The sequence below is a fragment of the Vanessa tameamea genome, chromosome 29, assembly GCF_037043105.1.
Source record: "Vanessa tameamea isolate UH-Manoa-2023 chromosome 29, ilVanTame1 primary haplotype, whole genome shotgun sequence".
Lineage (NCBI taxonomy): Eukaryota > Metazoa > Arthropoda > Insecta > Lepidoptera > Nymphalidae > Vanessa > Vanessa tameamea.
The window spans coordinates 3,182,033-3,200,648 of record NC_087337.1 but is presented as its reverse complement, the minus strand read 5'-3'; the positions used below and the strand labels follow the sequence as shown (position 1 = coordinate 3,200,648).

Here is an 18,616-nt window from a genome sequence, read left to right as displayed (position 1 = left end):
ACGAGTTAAACGCAGGATATATATGATACGAGATCGAAATGAATGAGAAGATCGACGGAATCGACAGTACGGCGGCGGCTTCGAGCTTACAGCGCTACAGCTCTACAGGAAGGTAACTACGACGATCAAATATATTATATATCTCTAATTAAAATTCGATTCAAGACTAGTAAAGAAAAAAAAACTGTTTTTGTATATGTTAATAATTAGGAATCTTATCAGAGTATGTATGTGTGTATTATATATGTATATAATTAATCGATTAAATATGTTAATAAATAAACATGTATTATTATTGTTATTTGATAATAATAATAATAATAAACGACGGCTAAATCGTTTGAAACTTTAAATTATTGTTTATCGAAACTCTTTGTGGCCCTGAAAAGGGCCTTTTTATTATTATCTCCTTCATAAATCGTAGCGTTCTACTACGGCTTCGTTTACTTGGAGCTCGTGTACTTCGTTACGGCCTTAGTACCTTCGCTCACGGCGTGCTTGGCGAGCTCGCCGGGCAGAAGAAGCCTCACCGAAGTCTGCACCTCCCTCGAGGTGATCGTCGATCGCTTGTTGTAGTGAGCGAGACGAGAAGCCTCGGCGGCGATGCGCTCGAAGATATCGTTCACGAAAGAGTTCATGATCGACATGGCCTTACTCGAGATACCGGTGTCGGGATGTACCTGTTTCAGTACTTTGTAAATGTAGATGGCGTAGCTCTCCTTCCTCTTATGCTTCTTCTTCTTCTTGTCCGACTTGGAGATGTTCTTCTGAGCTTTGCCCGATTTCTTGGCGGCCTTTCCGCTAGTCTTAGGCGGCATGATGACGAATAAACAAATTCACAATAATGCAATCGAAAGTTAATCTCGTGTGATACACGTGCGCACCGTACGGGAGCGCAAGCGAAACTGGAGAGTACCGCTTCGATCGATCGTAGTATTTCACGCACCCCCCTGGTAATGGGGAATGGTGATGGCAGTTCCTAGGGCCGTGCCCTATCTACTGCGGTATCCTGTTCGCCGTCCGTTTCTACGGACGGGTCGTTGGGGTCGGGTAATTCCATGGAAGTACCCTAGTGGCGTATGCTGCAGACATCTCTTGGTCCTCCGTACATTCTCAGAGCGATCAAGCGCACCGGATGAGACCCCGTAAGGGGAGGTCCAGCGAACGACCTGCTCTGCGAATGTCTGCGCACGACAGATGTCGTGGTACAGAGGGAGGGTTCGGAGACATCTTGCTGCTGCCAAATGTGTGTTGCGTATTCGTGTCTCGTTGAGATCAAGTTCCGTCGCTGGCGGTGAAGGCTGCAGATGGGTGAGGGTGGTTGGTAGAGAAGAGTGGAGAAGAAGTGGTATTCGGCATTCTGACAGGTTGTCGGTGTTCTGTGTTGTTGTGGTTTGTTTCGGCGAGTCCGGTCCGTGACCGCGTAGACTCCCACGATCCGATCAAGCGCACCGGATGAGACCCCGTTCGGGGAGGTCCAGCGAGCGACCTGCGGTCGTGGGTGAAAAAACGTAGTCTAGACGCCTCGCTCTCGGTCGGGGCCGTCAGGATAAGTCCCGCTTGGGATTTCCTTTCGGTCGGCCGCGGTGAGACGCTATTGTACAGACCGGTTCGTCGGGTACGGCTCTTTGTAGGAGCCGGGTGATTTGCCCGTTACTACGGACGGGTCGTTGAGGTCGGGTAATTCCAGTGGAAGTACCCTAGTGGCGTGTGCTGCAGACATCTCTTGGTCCTCCGTACATTCTCAGAGCGATCAAGCGCACCGGATGAGACCCCGTAAGGGGAGGTCCAGCGAACGACCTGCTCTGTGAATGTCTGCGCACGACAGATGTCGTGGTACAGAAGGAAGGTTCGGAGACATCTTGCTGCTGCCAAGTGTGTGTTTGCGTATGCGTGTCTCGTTGAGATCAAGTTCCATCGTTGGCGGTGAAGGCTGCAGATGGGTGAGGGTGGCAAGTAGAGAGAGTGGAGAAGAAGCGGTATTCGGCATTCTGACGGGTTGTCGGTGTTCTGTGTTGTTGTGGTTTGTTTCGGCGAGTCTGGTCCGTGACCGCGTAGACTCCCACGATCCGATCAAGCGCACCGGATGAGACCCCGTTCGGGGAGGTCCAGCGAGCGACCTGCGGTCGTGGGTGGAAAACGTAGTCTAGACGCCTCGCTCGCGGTCGGGGCCGTCAGGATAAGTCCCGCTTGGGATTTCCTTTCGGTCGGCCGCGGTGAGACGCTATTGTACAGACCGGTTCGTCGGGTACGGCTCTTTGTAGGAGCCGGGTGATTTGTTGGAACTGGCGCTGGTTTTGCGTCAGTGGTGTTCCTTTTGGTGAGTTGTCCTGGCGTTGTTGGCGTCGTCTTTAGGTCTGGAATGTGATCTGATGGTGTTTCAGTGCGTCCTGCTAGTGTGACACTCCTGTCCGGTTCTGCAGAATTACTCATGATTCGATCAAGCGCACCGGATGAGACCCCGTTCGGGGAGGTCCAGCGAGCGACCAGCGATCATGGGCTTTTCTGCAGGTAGGCGTCCTGGATGCAGCCGAGTCCAGTAGGATGAGTCCCCGTAGGGACTACCTCTGGTTCGATGCATCGTTAGCGGACGTCGTTGTTTCCGGGCTGGTGTGTCGTGGTGTCAGCTGGGTCGACGTTCTGTCGAGGAGCGGGCGGGAGGCGACGCGATGGTCGGCTCTCGCTGAGGGCGTCATCGTTGATGAGCTCTCTCGGGTACGCCCATCCGTCAGGTGGCCGTGCGTGCTGCGGTGCCATATCCTTGATGTGGGTGTGGTCCGACTGGTCGGCACGCATGAACATCTTCGTGGCTAGGCGTCTGGTAAATTCCTCGACGGTTTCGACTTTGAGATCTCTCGCAATTGTTGTGTTCCGTACGTAGCGTGGTGCATTCGTGATGGCCCGCAGTGTGAGAGATTGCTGCGCTTGCAGCTTCTTTCGCGAGGCAGGGCCAGTGAGTGCGTACCATGCTGGAGCGGCATACGTGAGGCGTGATCTCACGTATTGCTTGTAGATCCCGAGTTTGACGCGCAGAGGGAGGCGCGATTTCAGCACTGGATATAGTTTGACACGTGTAGCACGCGCCAAGTTGATCACATTCGCGACGTGATGATTCATATTCATCCTTCGGTCGATGGTCACTCCAAGGTACTTGACCCTGTCAGACCATTGGATCTCCTTTCCGAATAGCCGGAGGGGAGATGGTAGGTTGGATGCTCTTCCTAAGACGATCGCCTGTGTCTTCTCGACGTTGACGGTTAGCCGCCATTTGGCTAACCAGTCGGGAAGTTGATATAGCATGAGCTGCATCAGTATTGCAGCTTGCTTCCTTTTGATAGAGGTGGTGATGTACGCCGCGTCATCGGCGTATAGGGCCAGGACGGCTCCGTCCATCAGTGGGATGTCGTCAGTGTAGCAGGAATAGCATACCGGAGATAGGCAGCTTCCCTGTGGGACACCGGCGGTGATCCGTCGCTCTGTGGACAGAGCTCCTTCAACATCGACTTGGAAGCGTCGGTTCTCCAGGAATGACGCTATGATGTGTACGATTCGCTTCGGCATGGATGGTCGAAGAGCCAGCTTGTATAGCAGCCCTTCGTGCCATACTCGGTCAAAGGCTTTCTCCATATCGAGGAATACTGCCACTGGGAACTCCCTCTTGTTCAGTGCCACTGCGGCGTAGTGCAGTATTCTCGCTATTTGGTGCGTGGTCGAATGTCCAGCTCGAAAGCCAAATTGTTCCGGCCGAGGTTCGATGTGTGGTCGTAGGTGCTGAAGCAGCAATCTCTCGAACATTTTCGAGATGGTAGGCAGAAGTGTGATGGGCCTGTAGCTCTCCGGTAAAAGTGTGTTTTTACCGGGCTTCGGTATCATGATGACTCGGCCTTGCTTCCACGTAGATGGAAAGTGGCCCGTGCGGAGTATTCCGTTAAATAGCCGCGTGATCGCGGCTATGCTACGCGGTGGTAGGTGGCGGAGGGCGGAGTTTGTGATTCCGTCGCACCCCGGGGCCTTACGTGGGTTCGCACGCCTTGTCATCCGTAGTACTTGTCCCGGTGTGATGACTATGGGGTCATCGGTGGGGGACAGTGGTTCTGCCAGGTATTCTCGAACTTGTTCTTCGACTGCTGTGCTGTGTGCCTGGTAGCGAGCAGGGTTCGGTGTGAACTGCTGCTCTAGCGTGGCTGCAAAGATCTCAGCGCGATCCGCTGTCTGGTATCGTAGAGTTCCATCGTTCGCTCGGAGTGGACGTCTAGGTTCACTCGAGTTGGTGAGGTTGCGGTTGAGTCGATGAAGTGACTTCATGTCGTCTGCTGCAGTCTCGATGGTGCTCTCCCATGTTCGGGATCGGTGGTCGCTTACTGACTCTGTGGCTCGATCGTTGAGGCGGTTGAGTTGTCGCTTTAGCGTGGGGCAGCGGGTTCGCTGCCACAGCTTGCGTAGCTCTCTCTTCCTTGATAGAAGCTTCCTTATATGGCCAGGTAGGGTGTGGTATCGGTGTGATACCTCCTGTGTGTGCGTCGCTGCCTCGTAGGCGTGACGCAGGGTGTCTCTGACGTCTAAGGCGAGGTCTTCTATCTCCTCTGCGTTCGTTGCTGGTTTCATCCTCGTGTTCTCCTCCAGATGTTCCCTGTAGGTAGTCCAGTCGGTGCACCGGCGAGGTGGTCGTCTGGCTGCAGCTAGGGTTGCTTGCAGTGTTAGGAGAACCGGTTGGTGGTCGGACCCCATGTCGTCCGCCAAGACTTCCTGCGAGAGTCTCTGTGTGAGCCCCCTGTGGACGGCTATGTCTAGCACGTCGGGTGTTAGGATTGATCGGAACGGGTAGTGAGTCGGGGTCTCTGGACCGCTGACTGTGTATCCGTTCTTTTCGGCGTCTTGGCAGAGTCGTCTGCCATCCGTAGTGTTGGTGGTCGAGTTCCATGAGGTGTGCTTGCAGTTCAGATCTCCTGCGATGATTGTTGGAGTTGGTGAGTCCAGCAATGATCGGATGTCTGCAGGATCCATTCTTGCTTTGGGAGCTTTGTAGCAGGCGAAGAGGCGTAGGGCTGTCCCTCCAGTGCACACTTCGATGCCCAAGGCGTACATCGTCCCTAGCGATGTAGTCTGGATAGGCGTGTGTACAATTCTCCTCTTGACAAGTACCGCGAGGCCTCTAAAGGGCTGGTTGCTCACATCCGAGCGTTCATCCTTGCGGTATGTGTGGTAGTTTGCAAACTTCAGTCGATCCGAGTCTGTGGCGTGGGTCTCTGATATGAGAGCCACGTCTATGTCCTGCTCTTGCAGGAGGGTTTGAAACAGCAGTTGCTTGTTTCTGAGCCCGTTGGCATTCCAGTGAATAACACGGAGTTTGTTATTCATTGCGGTTGAGCAGGAGGGTGATGCCCTGTAATATTACAGGCACTGGGTCACGGTCTTCTAGCAGGGCGCTAAGTACCCCTTGCAGAATTGTGATGGCGGTTTTGATAACTTCTTTATCTTTGCCAGTGGTTGTTGCTTTCGACCGCGTGTGTGTCGCGGTGGTGGCAGCTGGTTTATGTGCCGGCGCTGGCGCCGGTGCAGGTGTGGGTGCAGGCGCAGGTGCGACTTTTGTGGTCGCACTGGGCTTGCTCTCCGGAGCAGGTTTGTTTGCCTTGCTCTTCTTTTTGGGGCGTCGTTTCTTCTTCCCGGTGCTCGAGTTTCGAGCTGTGGGAGCGTTCGCTGGAGCCATGAGCGAGGTCGCTGGCTCTGGTGCAGGTGCAGGTGCGGGTGCGGGTGCAGGTGGTGAGACTGCGTCCGCAGTCTTCTTTGCTGGCGCGGATAGGGCGATGGTGCCCGCTCTGCGGTGTTTGGCCTCCCTTTTGTAGACCGGGCAGGCCGTGTTGTTGGCCGTGTGTGCGCCTCCGCAGTTGGCACACGTCGGTGGGTCCTCCCTTTTCCGCTCGCAATCCTTTGCGAGGTGTTCACCTCCGCATCGGACGCATGCTGGCGGTCGGTGGCAGCAGTGAGACGAGTGTCTGAACTGCTGGCATCTATGGCATTGTGCGGGGCCTTTCTTCCCTCGCCATGCATCTATCTTGATGCCGGTCATACACAGCAACTCCGTTACTTCGTATATCGCCGGCGTCAGTCCAGGGGTTTTCTTCAATTGGGTGAAATACATGCACCCTGGGCGGCCTTTCCTGGCCTGGATCTGCTTGACCACTTCTGGTTCGAACCCTAGTTCGCGCAGCTCTTCTTCGACCTCTTCGGCCGTGGTGTTGTATGGTAGCCCTCTGATGGCTACTTTCAGGCTCTTTTCAGCCGGTAATGAGTAGGAGAACCATGAGACGTTCTCCTCTCTTTCTAATGTTGTGAGGTACCGCTGTATGATGCGGTACTCCTCCTCGGAGGTTGGCGAGAAACGCACTCCTTTTTGGTATGGGCGTGCGCTCGGGGGTCGTCCGAGTTTTTGCTTGAGCACACGGAAGTGGTGTGCCCAATTCGGGAGACTCTCCACCACGAGTGGTGGGTATCTCGGCTTTTTTGCAGCCGGATTTTTGGCGGTAGGCTTCTCTACGCTTGCTGTAGCGGTGGCCTTCACTGGCCTGGTGGCGGGCTCCTTTTCTTGGACCTGCGCCTTTGCGCGGAGCGCACTGGCGTAGTCCATGGGTCTTGCCTCTGGACACCTTCTCTTCAGCTCCGTGGCGTCCTCTTCGGACGACGTGGAGTGGCTCCTCCTGAGCGCGTTGGGTTGCACGTCGATCTCCATGCTGTGCACAGAAAGAGAGCAGGTGGGTTTGGGTTGCGTTACACGCATACTTGCCAGATGTTCCGGCGCTGGCTTGACTTGCACAACAACGCTACGTGTTGGCATGTCCGGGGTTGTAGTGGGCGGCGCTGCGGTGCTCCCGCTCTCGTCCTCGCTGCTCGACTGCTGGCTGCGACCTCGGGAGAGGTCCACCTGCAGGGACGGCGAGTGGTGGGGGCCGGTGACCGGTCGGACGACGCGATGGTGTGACCGCGACCGGTCTCTCCTTTCGCTCGTCGTTGGCGACCTGGAGTGCGTCCTGCGAAATTCTCGTCTGAAGATTGCTACGTCTGAGTCCTCCTCTGGACCCATTACAGGTCCAGATTTGGGCTCAGCGCTAGTCGGCCGGCTCATGCTGCGGATCCCGTGAGGGGTCGTTAGCGAGCAACGGCTAACTATGTACTGAGCGAAAGCTCGGTATGATTTGGTATTCCGCCGCGAATTAACGCGGTTGTAACAAGCAGCGCGCCAAGGCACACTGTTATTACAGGAAAAAGTCTCGGGTCAGAGCTGAGTAGTGTAGTGCACTGCTCGGCTGCTAAACCAAGACTGACATACCGCTTCGAACTCTCGGATTTTGTTTAAATAAGGCCCGCGCGGCACGCGTAGCGTTCGCGCATACGGTGCGGCATACAGACGCAGAACTCTATCGACCAATCAGAAACGATCGTCGCGCTTAGTACGAGAGGGGGAGGGGCGGGGAGGGGAGGAGGTAAGTTTGTGTGTTATTCGGTACCTCGCACTCCCCTGCCTCATCACCCCCGATCATCAGAGTCGTTCCGATTGGTATACGAGTCGCTCGTTATTAGAAAATATAATAAATAACCACAAAAAAAAAAAAAAATAATAATAATAATATAATAATTATAGACAAATATTATTTATTACTAACCATAAATAATATTATATATATATATATATATATATATATATATATATATATCATGTCTCTATATAGACGACTACTACTGTTGTTGTTACATTATTATTATGAATGATTCGATTCATATGAATCGAAATATTAGTAATTAGTAATAATTATCGTAAATAAATAAATATATAATAAAATAATTTCATTTCATATCTATTATATCGTCGTCGGAGTTGTATGATCGCGCGTTTAATAGTAGCAGTAGCAGTGTGTGTGTTGTAAAATATCTAATAATATTAGAATAAAGACGTCATAATCGCTTAGGAAACTTAACATTTTTCTATGTATATAAGATATATTTTGTGGCCCTGAAAAGGGCCTTTTTAATCGTCACAACACGATGAAGAACGAGGTCGTACGATCGTTCGCATGTATCGTCATCAAAATTTTATAAATTCGACGATGACGACGACGACGTCGACGACGACCGTGTCTCATCGTCACACTACACGCGGTGTGTTTAAGCCTTCTTCTCGGTCTTCTTGGGTAGAAGTACGGCTTGGATGTTAGGTAGGACTCCACCTTGTGCGATAGTCACGCCCGAGAGTAACTTGTTCAGCTCCTCGTCGTTACGGATCGCCAACTGTAGATGTCTCGGTATGATCCTGGTCTTCTTGTTGTCGCGGGCGGCGTTGCCGGCCAACTCGAGTACTTCAGCGGCTAGGTATTCCATGACGGCCGCGAGATACACGGGTGCACCGGCACCGACGCGCTCTGCGTAGTTACCCTTCCTGAGCAGTCTGTGTATACGTCCTACCGGAAACTGTAGACCGGCACGGTTCGAACGCGACTTTGCCTTCCCCTTGACTTTGCCTCCTTTACCGCGACCGGACATGATTATAGAGAATTAATGAAAAATTAGCAACGCAAATATAAATATGAGAGAGAGAGAGAGCGGTACGCGTGCGTACGGCTCGAGAGCGCGGTGAACAGTAAAACACTCAAGGTAGTCCGTCAGCTTTTTATATACTCGAGACGTAGTCACGTCAATCGGTGCGGTGGTATCGAGAGAGACTCTGACTCTGTTTGATTGTATTGAAATTGTAAATTGTTAAATTTCTGTTTCTTATTAGTGTATACAGTATAGTATTAAGATTACGACGATGAATGATGTCGAGTTTCGGGAGAGTCGGGCAGTCGGGCGGGGCGGGACGGGGGGTGTCGGAATTCGAATGCGAATAGAAAAATGAAGTAAAAATTATATATATATATATTATTTTTTTTGTAATAAAGAAAGGAAGGAATGAAATAAAAAATAATATTATTAAAGTGAAATTAGTCGGGCGCGCGGGTCGCGTGTCCTTTTAGTGTTTCGTGTGCGATAATGACAAAGATCGGTAGGTCAGTCAGTTTGTTTGTTTGTTTGTATGTATGTATGTATGTATGTTTGTTTTTTTTTTTTTTTTTTTGTTTTGTTTGTATGTTTCTGAAATGAAAAAAAAAAGAAAAAAAAAAAAAAAAGAAAAGAAATAAAATTGTGCTATTCTCTCTATGATAAAGGTATGTGGATACTTTCGTATAATTTTATTATTATTATTTCTTTATTATATATGTGTGTGTATATATATATTTTTGTAATATATTCCGATATACCTACGCTTTTTATAAATTTAGAAATTATTCGTCGTATCGTTCGAAACTTTAACTCATTTTATTCGTCGTCGTAGCATTGTAAAAAAGAAAAATTAACGCACGACGACGAATATATTCGTTTATTATGAAACTTATGTTAGCCCTGAAAAGGGCTTTTTGTCGTGCGATTTACGCGCCGCACACGCTTGCATCGTCATCGTCACAGTGTTCGTCGCCGTCGTCTTATTCGTCTTCGTCGAAGCGATCGGATTGGACGAATGTATGTCGTCGATGATGTTGGTGTTGTTGTTTTTGTTTTGGTTTTTTTTTTTTGATGATACTTTTGAAAGATGTCATCGTTATTATCACCGCTGCGGCGGCTGCATGCGGCTTACTTTTTAGCGGCGGCTGAGGCGGCCTTCTTGGCTGCCGGTTTCGACTTCGGCGTAGCGGCGGCGGCCTTCTTAGGTTTCGGCGCTTTAGGTTTCTTAGTCGGCGGTTTCGCGGTCTTCTTCGCCTTCGATGCGGCGCCCTTCGCCTTCGAAGGAGCGGCCGCCGCGACGGCCTTCTTAGCGGGTGCCGGTTTCTTTTTAGCGGCTGCAGCTTTTTTATCCTTTATCGTCGCCTTCGCTTTCGATTTGGACGGCGACGACGCCGCCGCCGCCGCCGCACCGGAGGACGCACCGCCGGCGGCCGCTTTCTTGCCCGCGGCGCCGCCCTTGCCGCCGACTGGAGCGGAAGAAGCCGCCTTTTTCGACTTACCCGAAGCGGCCGAAGATGCGGCCTTGCCGCCGGACGCGCCTCCGACTCCGGCACCCGCCGGTTTCTTCGAAGCGGACGATTTCGACTCTAGTTTGAACGAACCCGATGCGCCCTTGCCCTTCGTCTGTATGAGTGCGCCCGATTCGACGGCGCTCTTGAGATACTTTCTAATGAACGGTGCCAATTTCTCAGAATCGACTTTGTATTGAGCCGCGATGTATTTCTTGATCGCCTGAAGCGAAGAACCGCTACGTTCCTTCAACTCTTTGATGGCGCTGTTCACCATTTCCGATGTTTTAGGATGAGTCGGTTTCGCCTTAGGTTTCTTCGCGGCGGCGCCACCGGCGGCGGCCGCGGACGCCTTCGGTTTCTTCGCAGGGGTCGCCGGTGCTGGGGCTTCGGTCGCTACAGCTGTGTCGGCCATTTTTATTTTATTTTTTATATTAACTCAATTCACAAAAACTAATAAACGTGATGCACGATATACGTATGTATATTACGTTCAATAAACTAAACGAGAGAGAGAGATAGAGAGTGTCGACGCGGCGGAGAGGTCGCTAGTGGTAAGTGGAGTCCGAGCAATACCGTAAGGAGAACCGCGATGTCGCTAGACAATTTCTCGTACGAACGCTTAAAACTTTTCACTAACAGGTATCATTTCGAATACGATATTTATATAATGTAAAGTATTTTTTGAACGTTCTATTACATAAAAAGATACCTCTTGAACCTATCGATCGTTCGAAAGCCGAATTCGTAGCATAGTTCGACGAAGATGAGTACGAATCGCGTTTAAATTCGTTATAGTTCTAGACGCGTACCTCGAGCCTCGTTTAAAAGTTATTTTATTCTATTAAAATCGTTTTAAACGTTTCGTTCTAACGACAGATTGAAAGCGAAGATACCTCACTGATAATGTATAAAAGCGCAACTCTTATTCGATAATTTACTAACAATTTTAGCGTGTTGCAAGTCGACGTTCGTAAAACACGCTACTATGCGAGTCGGCATACGAAGCACGAGAAAACGTAGTCTGATATGCGAATTCGTATCGAATAATATTAATATATAATCTATTACGATAGATAATTAATAAGAGTTTCGAAAGATAGTTTAAACAATAAAAATAATCTACAGTAACCGTGTACATTTACGTGACGCCGAGCTTCTTCGCGGCGTATGATATAAGGTTCGCGGCGCGTTCGTAGCGCGTGAAGTAGAGCCGAGAGAACGACGTCGACGTGGACGTGGACGTTTTATCATATATAAAAACATTTAAAGTATATAATTTTTCATATCTATACATTCGTATTGTAAATATAAATATATTTGCATCGATTGTACGCACTCATTGAGATACATGGTAGAGTCTATTCTATGTTAACGATGAGATACGAACGTATCCGTTGTATATACTAATAATTATAATGAACAATAATCGTTTATTTATATTATATTTCATTTAATAACAATTTTCTTACTCATTGTATTGTATTATATATATTATGAAAAGACGTCATTGATCGATTGAAACGAGCATTTTTGTATATATAAACAGATCCATATGCGGCCCTGAAAAGGGCCTTTTTTATATTTAGTTTTCGCAGTATTGTATTTGTAAATTTTTGATTTAATTACAAAAAAAAAACATCGAAAACATTTTAACCGCCGAAACCGTACAGAGTACGTCCCTGACGTTTCAGGGCGTACACTACGTCCATGGCGGTGACGGTCTTCCTCTTCGCGTGCTCGGTGTAGGTGACGGCGTCGCGGATTACGTTCTCGAGGAACACTTTGAGGACACCGCGAGTCTCTTCGTATATCAGACCGGATATACGTTTCACACCGCCTCTGCGTGCGAGACGACGGATGGCCGGTTTCGTGATACCTTGGATGTTATCACGGAGCACTTTCCTGTGTCGCTTCGCGCCTCCTTTCCCCAGACCCTTTCCACCTTTACCGCGACCGGTCATTTTCTTGTCTTCGGTTTGTCTTGTTTAATCTGAACGGCAAAGAAAGACGTACAGAAATCCGTCCGCTGTCGATCAGAGACGATCACTTTATGGTAGTCTCGTCGTTCTACGCTCGACTGATATATAAGCGCTCGACTAACTACACACGTATGCGTGCGTTCGCTCCGTGTGCGAAAGAGATGGCGATATCTAAGTGCCATTAGATAGAAAGAGAAAGACTGAGAGAGACAGCGTGCAGTCGAAAAAGCTATGGTAGGGATGGCGGCCGAGGGGATGGGGTTAGGGGGGAGTTCATGTATGTGTCTTGTTTATCGGGAGAATGGGGGGGGGGGGGGGGGGGTGTGAGATATTTTTGTGTTCTTCAAAATTGATATCTTTGCAATAATATTTAATATTTACAATTATGCTCTTAACGATCAATATATCGTCATAAGATCGTAATAATATATGTAATCACACATACACTCACCTCTCACGTTCTCGTATTCGATTGAAATATACATATTTATTTACAATAATAGTATAAAATACACAACGTTTACGTATGTGCGTATTGATATTTCGAATTATGTGTAACGTGTTTATGATAATTTTGATATAAAAATAATTATTGTTATTTGTGAGTAGGTTTTTCGTGACGACTTTGTTACGTTTGAAACGGACGACGAAAAAAAAAAAAAAAATTTTTTTTTCTTTGTTTTTAGATATATATGCGGCCCTGAAAAGGGCCTTTTTGAATATGTTTACTTGCAGTCTATCTGCATATGATACTGCGTATATTATTATTATTTATTTTTTTCTATACGTAGAATTGTGCAAATGAGACTGCGACGACGACGACGCAGACGCAATTAGGCACGTTCTCCTCGGATCCTGCGCGCCAATTGAATATCCTTAGGCATGATCGTCACACGCTTAGCGTGGATAGCGCACAGGTTCGTGTCTTCGAAGAGACCGACGAGATAAGCTTCGCTTGCTTCCTGCAGGGCCATTACGGCGGAACTCTGGAAACGGAGATCGGTCTTGAAGTCTTGAGCGATCTCACGAACGAGACGCTGGAATGGCAGTTTGCGGATCAGAAGCTCAGTGCTCTTCTGGTAACGACGGATCTCACGAAGGGCGACCGTACCGGGTCTGTAACGATGAGGTTTCTTCACACCTCCCGTGGCAGGAGCGCTCTTGCGAGCCGCCTTGGTGGCGAGCTGCTTGCGCGGTGCCTTACCACCGGTAGATTTTCGGGCCGTCTGCTTAGTACGAGCCATCCTTGACGATGAATGAACGAACACGCACGAAACGAAAATTTATTATGACAAACTTAGAGACGTCTCTAGACACGTCCGCACGAAGGGAACGTAGTCGACGGATTAAAATTTTTGTAAAGGAACGTTAGCTTATATACGAGTTCTACTACGGCTAGAGGGACCGCCGCGATGACGATTCGATATATCCGTCTCTCTCTCTCTCTAAGCTATGCACGTTCTCTCTCACGCGTTCACTGATCGATGCGAAAAATTCATGTTTGAGTTGTTGTTATTATTATTATTATTAGATATATTTTTAATGAATTAATATTATTATTCTTTCAGATATCATCGGCCTACGTCGAACGAGTTAAACGCAGGATATATATGATACGAGATCGAAATGAATGAGAAGATCGACGGAATCGACAGTACGGCGGCGGCTTCGAGCTTACAGCGCTACAGCTCTACAGGAAGGTAACTACGACGATCAAATATATTATATATCTCTAATTAAAATTCGATTCAAGACTAGTAAAGAAAAAAAAACTGTTTTTGTATATGTTAATAATTAGGAATCTTATCAGAGTATGTATGTGTGTATTATATATGTATATAATTAATCGATTAAATATGTTAATAAATAAACATGTATTATTATTGTTATTTGATAATAATAATAATAATAAACGACGGCTAAATCGTTTGAAACTTTAAATTATTGTTTATCGAAACTCTTTGTGGCCCTGAAAAGGGCCTTTTTATTATTATCTCCTTCATAAATCGTAGCGTTCTACTACGGCTTCGTTTACTTGGAGCTCGTGTACTTCGTTACGGCCTTAGTACCTTCGCTCACGGCGTGCTTGGCGAGCTCGCCGGGCAGAAGAAGCCTCACCGAAGTCTGCACCTCCCTCGAGGTGATCGTCGATCGCTTGTTGTAGTGAGCGAGACGAGAAGCCTCGGCGGCGATGCGCTCGAAGATATCGTTCACGAAAGAGTTCATGATCGACATGGCCTTACTCGAGATACCGGTGTCGGGATGTACCTGTTTCAGTACTTTGTAAATGTAGATGGCGTAGCTCTCCTTCCTCTTATGCTTCTTCTTCTTCTTGTCCGACTTGGAGATGTTCTTCTGAGCTTTGCCCGATTTCTTGGCGGCCTTTCCGCTAGTCTTAGGCGGCATGATGACGAATAAACAAATTCACAATAATGCAATCGAAAGTTAATCTCGTGTGATACACGTGCGCACCGTACGGGAGCGCAAGCGAAACTGGAGAGTACCGCTTCGATCGATCGTAGTATTTCACGCACCCCCTTGGTAATGGGGAATGGTGATGGCAGTTCCTAGGGCCGTGCCCTATCTACTGCGGTATCCTGTTCGCCGTCCGTTTCTACGGACGGGTCGTTGGGGTCGGGTAATTCCATGGAAGTACCCTAGTGGCGTATGCTGCAGACATCTCTTGGTCCTCCGTACATTCTCAGAGCGATCAAGCGCACCGGATGAGACCCCGTAAGGGGAGGTCCAGCGAACGACCTGCTCTGCGAATGTCTGCGCACGACAGATGTCGTGGTACAGAGGGAGGGTTCGGAGACATCTTGCTGCTGCCAAATGTGTGTTGCGTATTCGTGTCTCGTTGAGATCATGTTCCGTCGCTGGCGGTGAAGGCTGCAGATGGGTGAGGGTGGTTGGTAGAGAAGAGTGGAGAAGAAGTGGTATTCGGCATTCTGACAGGTTGTCGGTGTTCTGTGTTGTTGTGGTTTGTTTCGGCGAGTCCGGTCCGTGACCGCGTAGACTCCCACGATCCGATCAAGCGCACCGGATGAGACCCCGTTCGGGGAGGTCCAGCGAGCGACCTGCGGTCGTGGGTGAAAAAACGTAGTCTAGACGCCTCGCTCTCGGTCGGGGCCGTCAGGATAAGTCCCGCTTGGGATTTCCTTTCGGTCGGCCGCGGTGAGACGCTATTGTACAGACCGGTTCGTCGGGTACGGCTCTTTGTAGGAGCCGGGTGATTTGCCCGTTACTACGGACGGGTCGTTGAGGTCGGGTAATTCCAGTGGAAGTACCCTAGTGGCGTGTGCTGCAGACATCTCTTGGTCCTCCGTACATTCTCAGAGCGATCAAGCGCACCGGATGAGACCCCGTAAGGGGAGGTCCAGCGAACGACCTGCTCTGTGAATGTCTGCGCACGACAGATGTCGTGGTACAGAAGGAAGGTTCGGAGACATCTTGCTGCTGCCAAGTGTGTGTTTGCGTATGCGTGTCTCGTTGAGATCAAGTTCCATCGTTGGCGGTGAAGGCTGCAGATGGGTGAGGGTGGCAAGTAGAGAGAGTGGAGAAGAAGCGGTATTCGGCATTCTGACGGGTTGTCGGTGTTCTGTGTTGTTGTGGTTTGTTTCGGCGAGTCTGGTCCGTGACCGCGTAGACTCCCACGATCCGATCAAGCGCACCGGATGAGACCCCGTTCGGGGAGGTCCAGCGAGCGACCTGCGGTCGTGGGTGGAAAACGTAGTCTAGACGCCTCGCTCGCGGTCGGGGCCGTCAGGATAAGTCCCGCTTGGGATTTCCTTTCGGTCGGCCGCGGTGAGACGCTATTGTACAGACCGGTTCGTCGGGTACGGCTCTTTGTAGGAGCCGGGTGATTTGTTGGAACTGGCGCTGGTTTTGCGTCAGTGGTGTTCCTTTTGGTGAGTTGTCCTGGCGTTGTTGGCGTCGTCTTTAGGTCTGGAATGTGATCTGATGGTGTTTCAGTGCGTCCAGCTAGTGTGACACTCCTGTCCGGTTCTGCAGAATTACTCATGATTCGATCAAGCGCACCGGATGAGACCCCGTTCGGGGAGGTCCAGCGAGCGACCAGCGATCATGGGCTTTTCTGCAGGTAGGCGTCCTGGATGCAGCCGAGTCCAGTAGGATGAGTCCCCGTAGGGACTACCTCTGGTTCGATGCATCGTTAGCGGACGTCGTTGTTTCCGGGCTGGTGTGTCGTGGTGTCAGCTGGGTCGACGTTCTGTCGAGGAGCGGGCGGGAGGCGACGCGATGGTCGGCTCTCGCTGAGGGCGTCATCGTTGATGAGCTCTCTCGGGTACGCCCATCCGTCAGGTGGCCGTGCGTGCTGCGGTGCCATATCCTTGATGTGGGTGTGGTCCGACTGGTCGGCACGCATGAACATCTTCGTGGCTAGGCGTCTGGTAAATTCCTCGACGGTTTCGACTTTGAGATCTCTCGCAATTGTTGTGTTCCGTACGTAGCGTGGTGCATTCGTGATGGCCCGCAGTGTGAGAGATTGCTGCGCTTGCAGCTTCTTTCGCGAGGCAGGGCCAGTGAGTGCGTACCATGCTGGAGCGGCATACGTGAGGCGTGATCTCACGTATTGCTTGTAGATCCCGAGTTTGACGCGCAGAGGGAGGCGCGATTTCAGCACTGGATATAGTTTGACACGTGTAGCACGCGCCAAGTTGATCACATTCGCGACGTGATGATTCATATTCATCCTTCGGTCGATGGTCACTCCAAGGTACTTGACCCTGTCAGACCATTGGATCTCCTTTCCGAATAGCCGGAGGGGAGATGGTAGGTTGGATGCTCTTCCTAAGACGATCGCCTGTGTCTTCTCGACGTTGACGGTTAGCCGCCATTTGGCTAACCAGTCGGGAAGTTGATATAGCATGAGCTGCATCAGTATTGCAGCTTGCTTCCTTTTGATAGAGGTGGTGATGTACGCCGCGTCATCGGCGTATAGGGCCAGGACGGCTCCGTCCATCAGTGGGATGTCGTCAGTGTAGCAGGAATAGCATACCGGAGATAGGCAGCTTCCCTGTGGGACACCGGCGGTGATCCGTCGCTCTGTGGACAGAGCTCCTTCAACATCGACTTGGAAGCGTCGGTTCTCCAGGAATGACGCTATGATGTGTACGATTCGCTTCGGCATGGATGGTCGAAGAGCCAGCTTGTATAGCAGCCCTTCGTGCCATACTCGGTCAAAGGCTTTCTCCATATCGAGGAATACTGCCACTGGGAACTCCCTCTTGTTCAGTGCCACTGCGGCGTAGTGCAGTATTCTCGCTATTTGGTGCGTGGTCGAATGTCCAGCTCGAAAGCCAAATTGTTCCGGCCGAGGTTCGATGTGTGGTCGTAGGTGCTGAAGCAGCAATCTCTCGAACATTTTCGAGATGGTAGGCAGAAGTGTGATGGGCCTGTAGCTCTCCGGTAAAAGTGTGTTTTTACCGGGCTTCGGTATCATGATGACTCGGCCTTGCTTCCACGTAGATGGAAAGTGGCCCGTGCGGAGTATTCCGTTAAATAGCCGCGTGATCGCGGCTATGCTACGCGGTGGTAGGTGGCGGAGGGCGGAGTTTGTGATTCCGTCGCACCCCGGGGCCTTACGTGGGTTCGCACGCCTTGTCATCCGTAGTACTTGTCCCGGTGTGATGACTATGGGGTCATCGGTGGGGGACAGTGGTTCTGCCAGGTATTCTCGAACTTGTTCTTCGACTGCTGTGCTGTGTGCCTGGTAGCGAGCAGGGTTCGGTGTGAACTGCTGCTCTAGCGTGGCTGCAAAGATCTCAGCGCGATCCGCTGTCTGGTATCGTAGAGTTCCATCGTTCGCTCGGAGTGGACGTCTAGGTTCACTCGAGTTGGTGAGGTTGCGGTTGAGTCGATGAAGTGACTTCATGTCGTCTGCTGCAGTCTCGATGGTGCTCTCCCATGTTCGGGATCGGTGGTCGCTTACTGACTCTGTGGCTCGATCGTTGAGGCGGTTGAGTTGTCGCTTTAGCGTGGGGCAGCGGGTTCGCTGCCACAGCTTGCGTAGCTCTCTCTTCCTTGATAGAAGCTTCCTTATATGGCCAGGTAGGGTGTGGTATCGGTGTGATACCTCCTGTGTGTGCGTCGCTGCCTCGTAGGCGTGACGCAGGGTGTCTCTGACGTCTAAGGCGAGGTCTTCTATCTCCTCTGCGTTCGTTGCTGGTTTCATCCTCGTGTTCTCCTCCAGATGTTCCCTGTAGGTAGTCCAGTCGGTGCACCGGCGAGGTGGTCGTCTGGCTGCAGCTAGGGTTGCTTGCAGTGTTAGGAGAACCGGTTGGTGGTCGGACCCCATGTCGTCCGCCAAGACTTCCTGCGAGAGTCTCTGTGTGAGCCCCCTGTGGACGGCTATGTCTAGCACGTCGGGTGTTAGGATTGATCGGAACGGGTAGTGAGTCGGGGTCTCTGGACCGCTGACTGTGTATCCGTTCTTTTCGGCGTCTTGGCAGAGTCGTCTGCCATCCGTAGTGTTGGTGGTCGAGTTCCATGAGGTGTGCTTGCAGTTCAGATCTCCTGCGATGATTGTTGGAGTTGGTGAGTCCAGCAATGATCGGATGTCTGCAGGATCCATTC

The 18,616-nt window shown here is 50.4% G+C and overlaps 6 protein-coding genes across 6 annotated transcripts; all 6 read right to left on the bottom strand.

The window, feature by feature from the left end:
- Nucleotides 1-380: 380 nt before the first annotated feature.
- LOC135194374 (histone H2B) lies at nucleotides 381-841 on the bottom strand. Its single transcript, XM_064219779.1, has one exon. The coding sequence runs from the start codon at nucleotides 816-818 to the stop codon at nucleotides 444-446; it is 375 nt and encodes a 124-aa protein (XP_064075849.1). The 5' UTR covers nucleotides 819-841; the 3' UTR covers nucleotides 381-443.
- Nucleotides 842-8,157: 7,316 nt separating this feature from the next.
- Nucleotides 8,158-8,605, bottom strand: LOC135194371 (histone H2A). The gene has a single exon (XM_064219776.1). The coding sequence runs from the start codon at nucleotides 8,530-8,532 to the stop codon at nucleotides 8,158-8,160; it is 375 nt and encodes a 124-aa protein (XP_064075846.1). The 5' UTR covers nucleotides 8,533-8,605.
- A 772-nt stretch (nucleotides 8,606-9,377) lies between these two features.
- LOC135194363 (histone H1B-like) lies at nucleotides 9,378-10,455 on the bottom strand. The gene has a single exon (XM_064219767.1). It carries the CDS (start codon nucleotides 10,453-10,455, stop codon nucleotides 9,661-9,663), a length of 795 nt encoding a protein of 264 aa, XP_064075837.1. The 3' UTR covers nucleotides 9,378-9,660.
- A 1,237-nt stretch (nucleotides 10,456-11,692) lies between these two features.
- On the bottom strand, nucleotides 11,693-12,114 carry LOC113403243 (histone H4). The gene has a single exon (XM_064219782.1). It carries the CDS (start codon nucleotides 12,002-12,004, stop codon nucleotides 11,693-11,695), a length of 312 nt encoding a protein of 103 aa, XP_064075852.1. The 5' UTR covers nucleotides 12,005-12,114.
- A 716-nt stretch (nucleotides 12,115-12,830) lies between these two features.
- Nucleotides 12,831-13,350, bottom strand: LOC113403242 (histone H3). Its single transcript, XM_026643710.2, has one exon. It carries the CDS (start codon nucleotides 13,264-13,266, stop codon nucleotides 12,856-12,858), a length of 411 nt encoding a protein of 136 aa, XP_026499495.1. The 5' UTR covers nucleotides 13,267-13,350; the 3' UTR covers nucleotides 12,831-12,855.
- Nucleotides 13,351-13,990: 640 nt separating this feature from the next.
- On the bottom strand, nucleotides 13,991-14,451 carry LOC135194375 (histone H2B). Its single transcript, XM_064219780.1, has one exon. It carries the CDS (start codon nucleotides 14,426-14,428, stop codon nucleotides 14,054-14,056), a length of 375 nt encoding a protein of 124 aa, XP_064075850.1. The 5' UTR covers nucleotides 14,429-14,451; the 3' UTR covers nucleotides 13,991-14,053.
- Between the last annotated feature and the right edge of the window lie 4,165 nt (nucleotides 14,452-18,616).